The 18,132-nt window shown below is 29.6% G+C and overlaps 2 protein-coding genes across 8 annotated transcripts in view; both read right to left on the bottom strand.

Annotated features, from left to right (window-relative positions):
- LOC105149901 (glycerophosphocholine phosphodiesterase GPCPD1) overlaps positions 1-10,631 on the bottom strand; it is a 23,314-nt gene extending 12,683 nt beyond the window's left edge. For 2 of the 3 annotated variants that reach the window (XM_087404007.1, XM_087404006.1), the window contains exon 1: positions 9,765-9,891. In XM_087404007.1, coding sequence (XP_087260133.1) covers positions 9,765-9,766 — 2 coding nt within the window. In that variant the 5' untranslated portion in view covers positions 9,767-9,891. Of the gene's footprint in view, positions 1-9,764; positions 9,892-10,502 lie in introns of those variants that run through there. The other variant, XM_011062631.2, reaches the window with a different exon arrangement.
- The window catches only part of Phlpp (PH domain leucine-rich repeat protein phosphatase), a 95,060-nt gene that overhangs the window by 342 nt on the left and 76,586 nt on the right, over positions 1-18,132 (bottom strand). For 2 of the 5 annotated variants that reach the window (XM_011065242.2, XM_087403986.1), the window contains one exon: positions 1,717-17,948. In XM_011065242.2, the coding sequence (XP_011063544.2) occupies positions 17,490-17,948 (459 nt within the window). In that variant the 3' untranslated portion in view covers positions 1,717-17,489. The remainder of the gene's footprint in view (positions 1-1,716; positions 17,949-18,132) is intronic. The other 3 variants (XM_087403988.1, XM_087403989.1, XM_087403987.1) reach the window with 3 other exon arrangements.

Consider the following 18,132-nt stretch of genomic DNA (forward strand, 5'->3'; position numbering starts at 1 on the left):
ATACTATTGCAATAAAATAGTTATTCTAATAATTCATTCACTTCTGTAATAACAATTCTATAATATATAATGATTAAACAAATCAATTACAATATATTCTGTACATTGTAAAAATTGAAATTCTGAAGAAAGAAATTCAATTGAAAAATCAAAATTTTGTACATTGAAAAAACTCATTAAAAATCAGTAATAGATAATAAGCAATAATGTGCAATAATAATAAGCAAATAAATAAATAATAAAATAAGATATATTCAGAAAAGTGTCTGAGATATTCTGTGAAAGATTCCTATATTGAATCTAATAAATTAAATGATTAAGTAGCGATAAACATTTTATGATGCAAGTCAGGGTAGAGTTACTTATCACATTTCACTCTTTAGTATCTCACTTAAATCTCACTTAAACACGATCTGCAAATTATTTAACTGATAAACAAATCTATTATAAATATATCAAAATATATAAACAACTAAATAATCAAATTTGTGTATATTTTATCTCAGAACAATGGATTATATATTTTTAAAATAACCTTTCAGATGGCATCAAAATATTATTTGTGTCAAAAAATTAAAAAATTCTAGAGAAAAATTTTAGAGAATGTCTCTCACAGTGAAACAACGAATTTCATTTTATTCTCTTAAATATTCATTTTATTCTCTTAAATATTCTTGGAGCAAAAATCTCTCATTTAATCTCATCACATATAAGAGATCTGTTTCTTGTAGCTGTCTGTAATTAAGATGAAACAGATGTGTAATTAAATCCTAGAAAGAACAAAAGAAACAAGACGAGAAGTATAAAAAGTTCAGCTGCAAAAAAAGAACAAAGCTACAAATTCATTTCATTTCCTCAAATATTCTTGGAATAAAAATGTCATTGATATAAAAGGTCTGCTCCTTTTTGTACCTGTATTATTTTTTATTACCTATGAATTTATTAAGGTGAAAGATATGTAATTGGACACTAAAGAGAAAAAAACAGACAAGGTGAGAGGTACAAAGAGCTGCAAAAAAAACTTTGCGTCGACGTGGCTGCCTCGTGGTGATCGCGCGATGTGACAATTATCTTGTTCCAATGCGATCCATAATCAGGATATCTTCTCCAATATTTTCAGCACGCGACGACGATTTTCAGCACGAACACAAAGAACGATAATTGGATTGACCAGCAACTTTCTCCACGGAAACGTGGCAATTTAACGATCGAAGGAAATAAGTATTGCCTGTGCGCGCATATGTACATGTATCTGTTTCCTTTCGCGAAATCAGCTTCTATTTTTTTTTGCACTGAAGATACGCGCTCGAAAATACTCTCTCCGAGTGATATCGGACAACGGCGTATTTATTCAGAAACTCAAGGCTGAAGATAGAATTTCTTCTGGAATCTAACGGCTGATCTAACAATTCCGCGGAGCAAATTCTCTGCAAAATTTTTGCTAATAGAATCGTACTTTGTACTCAACGGGGACGAAAGTCCGTCGAGGTAGAAGGAAAAAAAAGACGAAGCTTCTTCGCTCTCCGATTATCGACTGACATGCCGCATAAACTCAGCTTAGACGTGTGTTTTGCCCTTCGGGAGTAACTCTGTTTCTTTCGACAGATTTTATTTTCTGCAGAGATTGAGTACATATTGCGAGAATTCCCTTCTCGTCGTAACACCGCTCGGGAAACATCAAACACATGTTATTCTAACAATGAACGCGTTACTTACAACGTGGAAGAGTCTCGGGCTCTTGACAATCCCGTTTTCAGGCGACTCTCGGCTATTCTTGCGCGACGACGCTGTCGTCGTCGCTTGCCGCGTTCGACGACTTATTTAACGGACGCCTGTGGCAATCGTCGAATGATTCGCGGTACTCAACATAATCGTGACACGATCGTAGCCTTGGCCTCGCACGAAACTAGGTACACCACACACACACGAATACGATGCACTGGCATGCATAGCATGGAACTGACGGAACGGTGGAATTGTCGCAGTGATGGCAGACGACAGCGCCAATATACGCGAAGCGAAAGCGGCGAAAGTCTCGTTGCTTCAGCTAACTTCTGCTTCGCTCATACCCTTCGTAAGTTCGTACTATCTGGACTGCGACTATAGGATTGCTGATAGGGGTAGGATAGGTTGGTAGGAAGGGCATCCGAGCTAGTTTGAGCTCCAATAGAAAACTTTGTTCCGAGAAAGGAGAAACATTTTGCCTGTTGAAGTCCCTAGAATTAACAATCTCTGCTATCGGAGACTATGAATTCCCTATTAGGCGCCAAAAATTAATCGTTTGGCGCACAGTGCATTTTGTAATCGAACATTTAAAAGCATTAGATTGTTAAAAGCCAGCTTTATTTAGGTCCATTTCTACCAATGTAGATTAACTTTAATCTCGGTTTAAGTTCTATTTAAGTATTATAGATATTTAAATAGTAAATGGTCTATATAAGTAGTCTATATAGTCTTGGTCTATATAATAATTGATTTTATTAAATTTATAATAATTTAATAGTAATTAATTTATATCTCGATTTAATTTATTTAAGTAAATTTAAAATGTGTCTCTCTTACGAGGAGTCACTCCAAAGAAAAGATTGTCGCTCTAATTTGAATAAATAATACGCATATATAAGCTATGAGTTTTTTTTCTAATGGCTGCGTGCATAATTCTTAAGTTCTATTTTCATTTTAATTTAGATTTTAAAACGAGAATCCGATTATCGCAGAATTTCAAGATAGATAGCATGCTCTCTCTCTCTTTCTCCGTAGAAAGACTAAAGAGACACATTTTAAATTTTAACTTTACTTTAGACCCGTTGGAATCAATAATACTTTGATTTTAAGTAAGATTTAAAATTCTCTGTCTCGTTTTAAAGCGAAAGAAATACAGAGACAGAAAGAGTTTTAAGTCTTGCTTAAAATCAAAGTATCGTTGGTGCAATCGAGCCTTAAATAAATTAAATGAAGATATAAATCAATTCATTTTATTTTTTTGTTCAAGAATTTATTTACCTTGGAACCCACTAAAAAATGACAGTAAAATTGACGTCGATTTGACGATCAAATTGATGTCGATTTCATTATTATTTCTCACTGGGTTTAGGCACTCGGTTTCAGTGATGTCATTTCCTGTTCGTTTATAGCATTTTACGACTTTTATTGTGGAATATAGCGGCAAGAGGTTCACGCACAAGTCACAAAAAGGCACAAGCCCATGTCTGTATGCGATCGCACTTTGACCAAAACTCAATGCCGTAAACAAGCTGGAAATGGCATTGCTGCTCGGTTTAAACTTATTATATATAATACATTCCTTGGTCAGTATTCATAGTCAATTCTTATTCAAGACCGTCTTAAATTCTTGAAATGTCATGAACGAATCAGAGTCGCATTAGTGTCTTAAGACGGTCTATGAATACCGATTTTTGTTACCTGTTTCTTATTTTTTGCCTCTTGTTTTTCTCTCTTTGCAACCGTTTTATCGACAATCGTATTTCTTGCTACGTATTTTCTGTTTCTTTCGAAGTTAACTTTTATCACATAAAACAAAAAATCGGATAAGAAGCAAAAAGACAAGATATAAAAAATAACAAAAAGAAAGAAATAGAAAACAAAAAGCACATTCCGAAAATATTTTATATATAATTATATATTATAAAAATATTATATTATAATTATATATTATAAAAATATACAGGATATTCGGAAAATAATGATAAATCTTTTGCATAGCAGAATGGACTAAACTGAAAAGAAAAGTCCTCTGCTATTCTGCAATTTTTGCAATAGTTAACAAGATATTAATTATTAAAAATTGCCGAAAATTGATCTTCAATCATTTTTTACTCAAATACTATCAACTTTACGAAAAAACTGCAAGAGACAAAAATTGTTTATTTTCTTCTCATAAAATTATATATAATTCTATATAAAATTATAATATTGATAGTGTCTCGGCGCGTCACTCGCTTTACGCGAGTTGTGAGGGATCGAGATAAAATTATACATAATTATATATAATATTACATATAATTAAATATAAATTAATTTCTAAAGATTCCTTTTATACAAATTCGTTAAATATAACAGGGCAATAGAAGTCAAGCACGGTAATTCTTGTGCAAACCAGTACGATTAACAAAACAACTTTAATCTGTTAGCGGATTAATTATTAATAAAGTCGTTTTGTTAATCGTATTGATTTGCACAAGAATTACCGTGCTTGACTCCTATTGCCCTGTTATATTCAACAAATTATATATAATTATATATAATTATATATAAAATACTTTTTTCCCGCGATTGCAGAATAAGCTTTACAATTCTGAGTTTTCTATTCCAAGTAATTCGGATTCCAAGGTGGAAACCCTAAAATTTAACACGATGTTTAAGGGTTAATTAATTATTTATTGCATGCATTTAGGTGTTCACCGGAAAATTAACATATATAAGGTAAAATTATTTCCGAGTAATATTCTGCCTTAATATACATAATGTACATATAACGCTATATACATATTATGAAATCATTAATGATTTACCATATAAATTTAGACGCTTCATTGGAACATATACATATATATAGGAAATATATGTTCCGATATGTGCATAAATTCCGATATGTGTAAGGTACTAAATTACTATTAACTGATTCCATATATGTATATATCATGTCAAAACGCGATATATATACAATTATAAATAAAAATATATCCTGAAATATAACATGAATATAAATCGTCTAAAGTGAGCGAATAAGGTAATTAAGCTCTAATCAACTTAATCACTTTTAATATGTTAATTGATATTTTTACTGTTTTATTAACATTGATAAAAATTTTTTCACTTTGTGGATCGTCACATGCTTAAAAAAGTTTGTAAAAATTTTCGATTTTATAACATAAAAGCTTAAAGTTTCTCCTACAAAATCATTAAAAAAAAATGTCTCTAAAATTCTTTATTACTGAGTTAATTCGCGGATTAAACTCAGACAGCAAAGCGTGTTAGCAAAATCGCATAAATTTGTGATTTCTTATTATGATGCCGACAATTTTTAGATTTGTCTTCAATGATTTCGAATATATCATTATAGTAACACGCTGGTAACAATGTGTAGATATATATTACTAGCAATTTAACTGTAATCCAAGTAGCACAGCAGCGCCTGCAACGCATTAAAAAATTCTCATATGTGCTTTTTTTACCACTTTATAGACACTGTGTGCTACTTGGAAAAACAATTGACCACAATATTAATTTATGTTCTCGGCATGACAGCATTGTATGATTCTACATATTATTATGACAATACATATTATATGACGGCAATAGTACAGATTTTGACGATTTTGAAGTTGTCGGCAAATTATTGTCAAATTGCTACTCAAAATTTTCATACTGAAAGCATACCAACAAATGCAGACTCAGTCGCTGCAATTTTGATAACAACACATATACCAACAATGCATACTCAGCAAGCGACACTTGCCAGCAATAAGACACGTTGCTGTCAGAAAATAAAAAGAACATTTTGACTTTGATTGCTTATAACTTCGTTTAAAAAAATCATCGTATCTTAATTTAAAAAAGTTTTTTAAAGCTAAAACTTTGCTTTATCAAATATAATTGCATTTTGAATAAAATACTGTATTTTGAACTTACACGAAAATTTTTTTCTTGAATAAGGTACTTTTACTCAAAAACATTTGATCTTGAAATCAAGAATTTAACTAAAATTAAGAAAATTAGTGACGTTTTTAAAAAAAAAAACATATATATTCTTACAAATCATTCAAATTTCTTTTATTAATTATTTAATAGTTGCCGATCTTTTAGAATGAGATTTCTGCGTTATAGAAACGAATACACATAGCATATTTCATTCGAGAGACATTCTGAGAACATTTTAGAACATATGATATTTTTTGGACGTTTATAGAACATTCCTTGAAGATACAGTATGTGATGCTGTATAGGAAAAGTTTTTTTAAAATTATTTGATTTTGTTTGATAGGAAAAAGTTAGTGTTAACATTCAACAGAAAAGTTTTTGTTACAAAAATTGTACATATTAAGTGGTATGGAATATTGCTACGTATTCAAACAGGAAAACGTTATCAGCATGCAATTAGCGATATAAAATAGTATAATGTTATACAAACTTATTTCGTACATAAAACTACACTCACGTTATAAAAATGTTAAAAAAATATTATTTTTGAAAAAAGTATAACACGTTTTCGCATTACAATTTGTATTAATGCCTCATATCTAGCGCATGATCGATCCGCATATTTTTAATATTTTCCGATATGCAATATATACAATCTCTCTGAACCCAGAATGTAAAGAAAAAATAAAAGTTTTCTGATAGGTGTTCTTATAAATTAATGTATAAAGTAAAAAATTTATATAAGGAATTACTTTTATGAAACAAAAGGATTCGGGACGAGCTAATATTATGTATAATAACACTCTTTTATGATTTCCTAAAAATAAATAAATAAGTGCGTAATAAATAGTTTAAGCTTAAAAGTTCGCTATATATATACGCTATATATATACTATATATATATATATATATATTCCTTTCTTTCTAAAATAAAAAAATTGTGTGATTCTTGCACATATAGAGATGACAACAATAGTCGCTATCAATCTGTATTTATTGCAATGTAGATAAATAAAATAGGAGCGTGCTGAATACCACGATTTCATTTATCATGCATGATGCGTTCGTAACGTCTACGCGTGTGACGTCGTGAGTTAATTTGCGCAACGCGAGCGATTTGCTCGGTTTGCTCTACCGATCTAAATAGAAAGAGCACTAAAATACCGCAGATTAAATCGGAACGAGATACGAATTGCGGCCGCGTTTATAGCGTAGCGTGTGTGCCTGCATGATAAGAGCGTATCGAATTACGAGCGAGGGGGCTAAAAGTGACGTCAAGAAGGATCATTAAGGTCATGTGACATTTTTGCGAAACGTTTCTTGGATATTATGTAGAAAATCTAAGAAAATCCTCTCCTCTTGTCTTATCTTGAAATTCTTCGATAATATAAATCACTTAGAAAGTTGAGATTTTCACAAATGGAAACGCAACAAACATCTAGAAACATTTCTTTCTTTCATAATATTCCATAAACAGATAGTCAAAATATCAGGAAAAGATAAAAAAAAGCTTTTTTCTTATACATATAACAATATCTGAGATATTCCATTTTTATCTTTGTGAAATTTTTTGGATTATATCACAGCTGAAAAATTTTATGTTGATAAATTTAATATATTTTTCGTATCTCAAACTACTAAAAATTTTATATTAACTTAATATAAGATAAATTAGAAAGTAATATAAATATTGTGCAAAAGTTAACACAAAATATGTACTTTAACATAATTTGAAAATTGTAGAAACATATCTCTTTGGTAAAATTAATATTTATAATATGTTATAATCATTTTATTTATTTACCTTAGAATTTATATTTTAAAACTACAATACATTATTTTAATATTATTGATTCATTTATTTACAAATTATGTTATTTTAATTCTAAGAAATAATGAATATCAATTTAACACATAAAATATTTATAAAATAAGAAAAGTACAAAATATTTAATAATAATACCATTACATTATATTATGTTAAAAATTCAATCATAAAATACAACACAAAAATTTTAACTGGAATTATAATTTTAATACATACGTTTTTTTGTTATCATTAAAAACAACAAATTGAAAATGTAAAAATATTGTAAACTGACTTTTAATTGATATACTTATAGAATATTCATTATGCTTTACGAGTACCGATTTAATATTAATATTTAAAGTGTTTTTGATGTCACGACTAAGCATTATATTGTTCGAGACCTTCATTAATTTTTGCGTTTGCTGATATCAACTTACTTAAATAATCGACGATTCATTGATGACGTCTGTAAATTTTCATTATTGTTTTTTACAGAATGTAGCGGTATGTCCTAGTCATCGCGATTGATTAAGCGCATTACGATCGCTTTCAAGAATAATTTATCACCATTTACGCATTAAATCCTAACGTCTAAATAATATTTATCGTCATACCGTTACGTGCATCGATCGATTTTACGTCAAGTGTCGGATTAATTGCGGGCACGACATGACGAGATTGTATTTTTCGCGAATGCTACTAACGAGTTATACAGCACAAGCACGTCAGATATCGGTAAACTTCAAGCCCGTCAGCCGACGCAACGAACAAACACATTTAATTACATGTTTTCAAGATATTAACATCTTGCTTGTCAATGCTAGTCATAACGACATAATTAAGCAAGACGAGTTAATCACTTATTTACTGTTATCATGTTGCTGCACGTACAAAATATTATTTTATAACAACACAAATGTAAATAACACAGTAAAGACAAATATTAACACAATATATTTATATATAAACAGTAAGCGAACAAAATATAAACTGCGAGAAATTGCCAATATTTTACTTGGCACTTTTTACATTGTTAAATATATCAGAATCTCCGACAAATTCTACAATGTTGTATAAAATGTTTTATGTTATACAAGCGATTCAAAATAAGAAGAGTTTGCTGATTTCAAATGATAGATAGCAGGTAAGCTTCTTTAATTAGAGTCTCGATTATTTAACAGAGGATCTTTGATTCTCGTGATCATTCTTATCAATGTTGGTTTTAATTTTAATGTTAGCGCAATAAATCAATTCTTTTTGTTTTATTCGAAAATATTGTTAAAGACCTGCATACAATTTTTCACTCTAGGTTTTATGAAATTTTTTGCATCGAATTTTTTTTATTGAAAGAGAAAAGAAAAAGAAAGGAGAAACTCAGTAAAATATAAAATATTCGAAATATTTATCTTTAAACTATTATCGTAATGTGTTCGCTACTTTTTTTGTCCGAGAGACACAATGAATAGCTCGAAAGATCATCCATGACAAGACAGATCATGAAAATTGATGATTGAAAGGTTGTATAATTAATAAGACTTTTAGGCAAGGTCACGAAAAAAACCTGAAGCGTATTATCTAAGCACAATTGAAATTTCTTACATTCAATATTTTTGTAGAATGCTTCAAAGAATTTTTTTTCCCTTTTCTTTTTCAACAAAAAATTTTAACACATAGAGATATATCAACAAAATTTATGTTCGAAACTTTCCTTCTCTAGCTTTTCAAAGGCTTCCTCCAAATTCTTTCGTAGCGTGCAAAAAACAAATTTTATTTTTATAAAATGATAGAATTAGATAAAAAGAAGAAATGTTAAGATAATCAAATCTTATTTTTCATTTATAAATTTTTTTGATCATTCGATAATTTCCCTATCTTCTCAAAATTATCAAAATTATTAATTATATTATAGAGATTAAATTTATTTGTCGATAAAGAATTACTTTTTAATTTAAATTTTATTTTTAAACGTGATATATAATTACGTGTTTATATAATTACGTAAGAATTTTTTCTCTCTAATAAAAATTAAGATAAATTTATATTAATATTATGCTTTAATCAAATTAAATAAATTAGCTACATAAATTAATTCAATTATTGTTTTAATATAAATAGACACCTATCTATAAAATACTACATATATCTAGGTAAATATTTAATTAAAACATAATTATTAGATAAAAGAATTAAATATTTATTTTCATATTTGTTTCATATTAGAGCAAGTTCAAAATTGGTGATTTTTTTTTCAGGGTGCAATTATAAATCTCGAATATGTTTCTATCATACTCACATTAAACGAAGAATTTGACAATGAACGCGGATTATCTCATAATTAGGATGATGTCAAGGGATGATTTTGGACATGATGTTATCGTGGTAGTCAGATGACACAGTTGAGAAAGTTGTTTATATAACGATCAGCTGCAGGCCAACAGGCTATTTTCTCATGACAGTTCAAAGTCCAGAGATTTGCGAGAAATTCGTCCGCTCTCGTATTTATAGCGCGTCAAAAATTGCCTGTTCGAAATATAACTGAAGCATCGAAGCGTGACAAGCGCAATAAACTCTATTTTTTTTTGTGCAATTTCATGTGCCTCTTTCTCAATATAATGTTTGTAAAAATATACGGAAAAAGAAGAGACAGAGATGCCAATACTGAGAAGAAAACTGAATTTTAACAAATATTTATTTGAATAATACTACCTTATAATGTTTACTTACGATAAATAAACATTTATTAAATAAAAAAAAATGATATTTAAATTAAATTAATGATTCTTGCACCAAATAAATGTATGTTTACATGTTTAGTAAAATTCGGCTAATACTATATATATTTAAATATTTATTAAAATTTAGTAGGTAATACATTTTTCTCTCAGTGAAGATTGTCGCTCGATCTTTCGAATATTGATACTCCGAGAATATATATCGTATTCTTTCAATTGTCCCTTCAATGTTCGCTAATTATTCTTCTTTCGATAGCTTCTCCGTTCGATTTCTCTTTATAGCCATTCTATATACTCACCTATAGAAAACGTTCCGCGCACGTGCTATCTTCCGTCAGGCTGCATTGCGCATCGGGCTGCGACACTGCAATCGATCATCGCCGATCTCTTCGATCCGTCGCACCGATGCCCGAGTTTCTGTTTTTTCGGGAACGATTCAGACGAGTTTGCCTCTCGGTCAAAATATCGCGAATCGCAAATGTAAAAAAAAAAAAGAAGGAGGATAAAACAGATAATCGGTTCTTTCGAACGTACGTTCTGATGCGCGCGAATGCTCGAGTACTACTAGTTTTCGCTCCTCAATCGCTTCACTCGAACGCTTAGCATTCCGTTTCCCCTCTATTCTCCTCTTCGGTTACCCGTTCATGACGTTGATACAGTTGTGCACTGCCTGAGAAAATAGTTTGTAATATTTGTGATTATTGCATATAAAATAATTATGGTTAGGAGCTTCAATTTTATAATTATTATATTCCATAATGTTAGTAATAATAATAATTACATTTATTATTATTACTAGCATTATGCAATAACTATATAATTTTAAAAAGTTTTATATATCAAAATAAATATATGATTGTCCTCAAAGCAACTATAAATTATAATTTATTTATAATTTTGTAATCTTTTATGACTATAGAAAATTATAGTTAGAAACTTAAATTTTATAATTATAATTATATTTATAAAAGCTCTATATATATCAAAAAGAATATTATATTTTTCTTCGAAAATGACAACATTATTTTATAATCGTTTTTGAAAACATATGTATTTTTCTTGATATATAGAACTATAAATATAATAATAATTATTATTAATTCTTATTACTAACATTACATTAATAATAATTGTAAAAAAAAAATAGAGTTCTTCTAATCATAATACTTTTTGCTATGCAATTATAATCACAAATATTAAAAAACTTTTTTCTCATTGCACTATAAGATTAATATTATATACATTTGTTCGCTATACGACAAATTTTTGTCGATAAAAAGCTAATTGATTGGCTGTAGGATAGAGACATACTTTCTATCTTACAACCAATTAACGCATTTGAAAAATTGGTTGTACGATAAAAATGGACAAATGTAATATTAGCTTAATAGCGTACTCAATTTGCTGACTCGATCTGAATCCGAGTCAATGAATTGTTTTTCTATTTCTTGCACTTAGCTCTTCTTTCTATCGACTTAAAGTTGGGAAGCAAATCGAGTACACTATTTATAGTCTATGCATCCACAGAAATAACTAAGGGCTGCTTACGGGAATGTTTAGAGGAATTTCTCGGCATTAGCACCAAATATCGTCAAAGAAGTTCAGGTATTATGAAAACATCAGAATATCCCTTTTGAAATCCCAAACATTGATATATTGATGTCTTCAGTCGGAAAAAAGACTTGTTACCTGAGTAATATCTTAGTACCGGGTTATACACTTCGATTGTATCGCGTATCGTCATTAAAATACTTATATAACGATGCAATTTTCTCAGGTTTCGGCTCTGGGAGTCGATGAGATCGGAGCAATAATTCCAATAAGTTCTATTGTCTTTTTGCAGCTGTACACTCCGATATGCTTATTTACGACACGCTTGTTTTCCAGTTTGCTCAGCACTTATCAAGAGAAAAAATTCAAATGCAATAAGTCATATTTATCTTCTCTTTACGCATTTTATTTGAGCGATAAATGTCGATAGCAAGTTCGCTCTTAGTGCCCTGTTTACATATATCTATTATTTACATATATCTATGGGCTATTGAATTTTAGGAAATTACGAAATTGTGTCGAATATCTTATAAAGATAAGATTATAAAGTGAAAAAGATGTAGAAAAAGATTATGGAAAAAAATGTAGAGTGAGACATGATATGAGTCACTTTCCTTGAGCTTAATCATTTCTGATTATTCTAATCGTTAATTAGACATTTTAATGTTCATCTCTACTTTATTGATGATGGTATCAGAGATTAACACACTTCACATACTTGTTTTTTTTTCTTTGCATGAATAAATCAACGACCAAACTTTATCTCGCCAAAAAATCGTTTTAATAAATAAATGAAAGAATAAAGGGCTACGAGCCTAAAAGTCAAACAACAAATAATAATCTAAATTAAACGGTTAAAAAATAAAATTAACAATGTCATGAAATTAAAAAAAACATGAAATATAATTTAAAAATCAGTAAGTGAACAAGAACAAACGTTTCGATCCCTGTTGGATCATTTTCAATGTGAAGACAAAATAAAAATGGATGCAACATAGATAAAATATATATAAATTAAATAAAATTCGCATAAGGACGCAATATCAACTATAAAACTCGCTCCAAATTGAGAGAAAACCAAATAAACGATTGTAGTTGACACCAATGTGTTTCTCCGAACTGTGCGTGTGCAAAAGGACGAACATGTTTCTGTTAGCAAGTACAAATTGTAATAATAAATTAACAAACGGAATAAATAAAAATAATAAGAAAAGTACAATCGAGTCGCAAATAATAAAGAAAAGGCAAAAACAAGATCACAATTAATAAAATTAAATTAATAGAAAGAGGCGGAAGTTATTTTTGATATTATGAGATATGTACAAAAGAAATATTAATGTCGATAGAGAAAGAGTAAGAAACCGTCATTCGTTGTATATGTATAATGAATTTAGTACAATAAAATAAGAATAAATATCTTAGTATGTGTGTCAAACTGGTATATTATCAATTAGACAATGCGATAGGAATCAAAATTGATCATCTCTCTAAGAAGCTAAGAGATAAAGTGAAATATGACATGTAAAGACAGGAAGGTTGAAATGGAAAATTAAAAAAGAAGAGGAACATAAGAAGGAGAAAATAAAGTAGAGGGGAGAGAAAGTAGGGAGAGAAAAAGATAGATAAAGGAAGGAAAGTATAATAAAGAGTTAAAAATAAATATTTAAAGTGTCATTGATAATATCAGATGGAAGCGCAAGAAGAATATCGTTTTAATAAACTAATAGAAAAATTAGCTTATTATTATTATTATTATTATTATTATTATTAACAGACTAAAAATAGAACAGGTATATATTTTATATTTTAGCGTTTATGTCGTATTAAAGTTGTTAATAGTTTTATTATTTTTTTAACAAAAAGTAAGCAACAGAATATCATCGTGACAATAAAAATGAATATTATATTAAGTATATCGTGTGATTAAAAATATACATTCGAGAAAGTATTATCGTCCGATATTATTATCCGATAAATGTGTCGCTCTGTAATCAAGATATTCGACAACTCTTGATTACTGTTAATTCATTAATAAATTGGCAGCATAATTTAACAACTGCCGATAGCAGCAAATAACAGATTCCAAAGTTCGATAAAGAAACTGCTTATCGTGCTCTCGGTGGAATCGTCGAAGGAAAAGCACGTGCTGAATCAGTAAGATAACTCTCCCTCACGTGCGATTTGAAACTTACTCTTACTCTATATTCGCGGTGTTAAAAAATATTCGAATTTTTAATGAATTTAAGTAAAACAACGAAAAATCGCTTTAAATCAAATACATAAGTCGAGGTCAAATTACAAGTTGTAATATTATCAAAATACATATACACGTAATGCAATTTTTTAAATTCTCAGTTATTAATCTTAACTGTTAATTTTTCACATTGAATATCATTAAATATACATGTAAATAAAATTTCTATTAATTAGAAATTAATCGAAAAGAAAAATCTTGTATAATATTCATCCTCCTAGTTCTTTTTTAAATTTTGTAATATTTCTCTCTTGACATTTTAATTTTCTACCTTAAATATTATTCTAATTAAGCTTTGTTTGAAACTTTTATAAGAAAAAAGTAAACTTTATATCCATCAAGTAATATCACCTCTCTCTTTTTCTCTTTCTCTCTTATCGTTTACAATTTTCACATTAATTTATATAAAAGTAAAAAGTCTCATTCTCTCTCTAAATCTCCGTCTAGCTTCTTTTCGTGACTTGAACAGAAAAATTCAAAATGACATCAGTGTAATAGCATGTTACAAATAAGATAATGCCACTCAAGGTCAACGTGAAGAATTTAATCGATGGATAGAACGCAACCGAATGCTACATATCTCGAATTGCTGTCTGTTGAGTTCATCTGTTGTAATAAAGTCACGGAAGGAAGCGATTATTTGATATCGTGTTGGACAGGAAGTCAAATTAGAATGTAACGAATGATGGCGTGTTTTAGAATTAGTGACGGATTCATGCAATTTTGTTGCAAAATTTTCTCCTTGTAACGTATAATAATTTATTTTAATCTTTTGTGCAATTTTTCTCGAGATTTATCCTTTGAAACTTGAAACAAAAAAAGGAAAAAAAAAGTAAAAAACAAAAAAACAAAAAAGAAAAAAATTGTGTACGATGCTTTTGATTACTTTTGTTTGCGATTGAGAAGATAAATTACGCAAGAGACTTAATAAGCAGATAAATAAGTTACGAGATCGATATTCCGTCTTCAAAATATGTATGTATCACACACAAAATTTTAAATATTCAAGAAATTTTATACATATTTGAAATTTCTGACGAAAAATTACAAATGTACAAAAATGCCGAATGTTTTCGTTAAATTTTGCACCACCATTTGCAATGTATAGTTTATTATTCTGACAACAATAGGTCGCTGCATACCATGATTTATTTGGTCCAGCCTCAGGTACAGTTTTGCTACACGGCGTCCCGGAGAAAGTGTGTACCGACAACATTTTTTTCATATATTCGAAATGATTCACTACATGTATTTTTTTTAGAATGGAGTTTGCATCGCGAATATTAAATATTTTGAAATTTTTTGAAAATTTCTGTTTTTACATCATAATACGATGACTCTAGTAGAATAACTTTTCTTTTAAACTGTTGTCTTTTAAACTTTCTTCCCAAATGCACTCAACCTACTTTACGATTGAAGAATTTTCACATTTCAGACAAATATAAGTCTGTTATTGGAACATACTTTCTTCCGGCATATTTTATATTACATCAAAAAATAAAAAAGTATCTCTTCACATTTATAAAAAATATTTTCTTCATATGATTCTTTTTTCTCATCGAAGAGCATAATTCCGAAGGGGAAGAATAAAATATGTTTAAATGACGCAAATATAGGACTGAAGACATATGAATTCATTTCGGAAGCATGTTCTTCGATCGCACATGTAATACACGACTTAATCTTTCTTATAAATATATAGTGTCTCTGCTCAACTCCATTATTTTGTTCAAACAGAAGTTTCTACAAACTTCAGTGTGTCTTACTGATCATCGAGAAAATTTAAGTCAATAAATATTACAGTAAAATGACAGGTTTGGAGCAGATCTAAAGAATTGTAATAAAGATTGAAATAAGGAATTGTAAGAGTGTTGATTTAAATATACATGAGACTGTAGTAACTCTTATTTTTATAAAATAACAATTCAATATTTTGATTAATGTAACACGATTAATATTTCGCACAGAATTATAATGATGTAATTCATTAGAGACACCTTGTACATTATAAGCCTAATGTCAATACATTATATTTAATAGAAAACACGAGATCGCATCGATTACGTCAGTAGTATTACATGTTTCTTGACATTGTCAAAAGTTTATCGCAGAAGTGTGTTATAATATTAAAGATATAATAAATTGTACTTATTATGTAATAATTATATACAAAAACTATTTTTAAACAATCTAAACTTTATAAGGAAAAAAATACGAAGCACAACGATATCTAAACACGCTAAACATAAAAATACAGAGCAATAACTCAAGCAGACAATGTTTTTAAAAAATTAAAAAAAAATTTTTTAAATATTTATTTAATGTAAAAATATTTAATAAATATTTAAAAAATATTTTTTAAATATTATGTGTTGATTGGGAAACAACTGAGATTTGCAAGATAACATAAAATCTATACAAAGAAAAAATTGACACATTAAAAGAATAGAAATGCTAATTTGGATTATAATTAATTTTCGCAATTAATGTTAAATTTGATAGCATTTTGTATTCCTTAATTAAATCAAAGTGAAGAGAGCTCGTTTCGGAGAATTTCAAATCGTTATAATGTGTTAATATTTGGGAAAAAAAGTATATGGACAATTCAATAAAAGAATATACGATAAATCTCGGTAAGAAAAAACGAATTTTTTAATATTTAAATCAGTCTCCAATTTCTAAGACCAGAAAGACGGATTTTCTTCGATCTCTATTATTTGGCGGAGTCCATTTTCTGCGGAGTGATTCAGTGATTCAGCGCCGTAAAGTCGTTCCGCAATAAAGTAGATATAGATCTTCCGCGTGTCTACCGTTATAAAGAAATAAGGCGAGCTTTGTGTAGCGTAAAGGCTACACAGTGGTTTCCGCGGTCCCTTTATTGCACGCGTATCAGCTGCAATAAACGAGCGAATTACCGAAGTGACGGTACAAATCCCGTCGTCTTTTCTTCTACGAGGTTCGAAGAACTCCATAGCTTGTCTCAGCTATGCCATTGTTATCAACACGATCGATATTATTACTGCAATTGTGCGCGTTTGTTGCCGATTAACTCTTCGCTCCGTCACATTGTATTCGGTTAATTACTTCATTAGCAAATGATAATTAGAGTACAAAGGTACAATTACTTTGTGCCGTCAAGCTTTTCAAGATAAATCACTTTGGTTACGTTGGATTGTTCATAAGTAAGTGCAAATTAATTTATTGCGATATAAACAACTTAGCACAATGAGTTTCTGCGTTATATTCCACAATCTAAAACAATGACAATGATAATGAAATGCTGCATGTACTTTTTGCAAAATATGAATTCTTAAAACATAAAGGCAACTTTTCAGGATAAGACTTACACAAACGTTATCGTATTAACGTAACGTTTTTCTAATTTCGATTAAGCTCGTTCATTGTTAAATGTATTATAGACTTTTTGCTTTTTTGCATTTCTATCTTATACTTAGTAGGTATCTTTGCATTAGATTTTTATTTACAATTCTGTAGTGGCAACTCCCCAATATTGTTGCATCCTCGTGGCGTCTTGCTCCAATGAATCCATGCCGTTTCTTTCTTGGATAACGGCAAAGTCGTACTCGAGATTGTACGGCATCAACCTTTGCAGGCTGCCGAAATAGGCAGCATTCGGTCCGCCATTCAGCAATCTTCGTCCACTGCCGAAACGGACCATCGGTGGTCGTGATAACGAAGGGTTGAAGGATCGAGCGCTGCCAAACCTCTTCGACAGAAAGGGTAGATTGCTTCCCAGTTGCGGCGTCGACCTTGACTGGCCGCGATGTAATGGCGCCTTCGTTAACGTGTCTAACTCCTTATCGAATAGTAACTGAGTGTTCTGCTCAAGCATATACTCCCAGCAACGAAATTGCTCCTCACTGAGAGCACTGGATCTTTCCGAGATAGCATCCTCTTGCGTAGGAAGGCAAGATGATACCTGGAAAATAACAAAAATTCAAATAAAGACTCCATATTTTTTATATTTTTATCTTTATGATGTGATATACATTGCCAATACTAAAAATTTATAGTTTACATAACGTAAACTACGGAGTAACGAAAAAGTGGCTATAATATTGTGTTTAAAATTAGCCAAATAACAAGCTACGTTATTTATCGTC

This window comes from Acromyrmex echinatior, chromosome 3 (assembly GCF_024713525.1).
Source record: "Acromyrmex echinatior isolate Ae372 chromosome 3, ASM2471352v2, whole genome shotgun sequence".
Taxonomy (NCBI): domain Eukaryota; kingdom Metazoa; phylum Arthropoda; class Insecta; order Hymenoptera; family Formicidae; genus Acromyrmex; species Acromyrmex echinatior.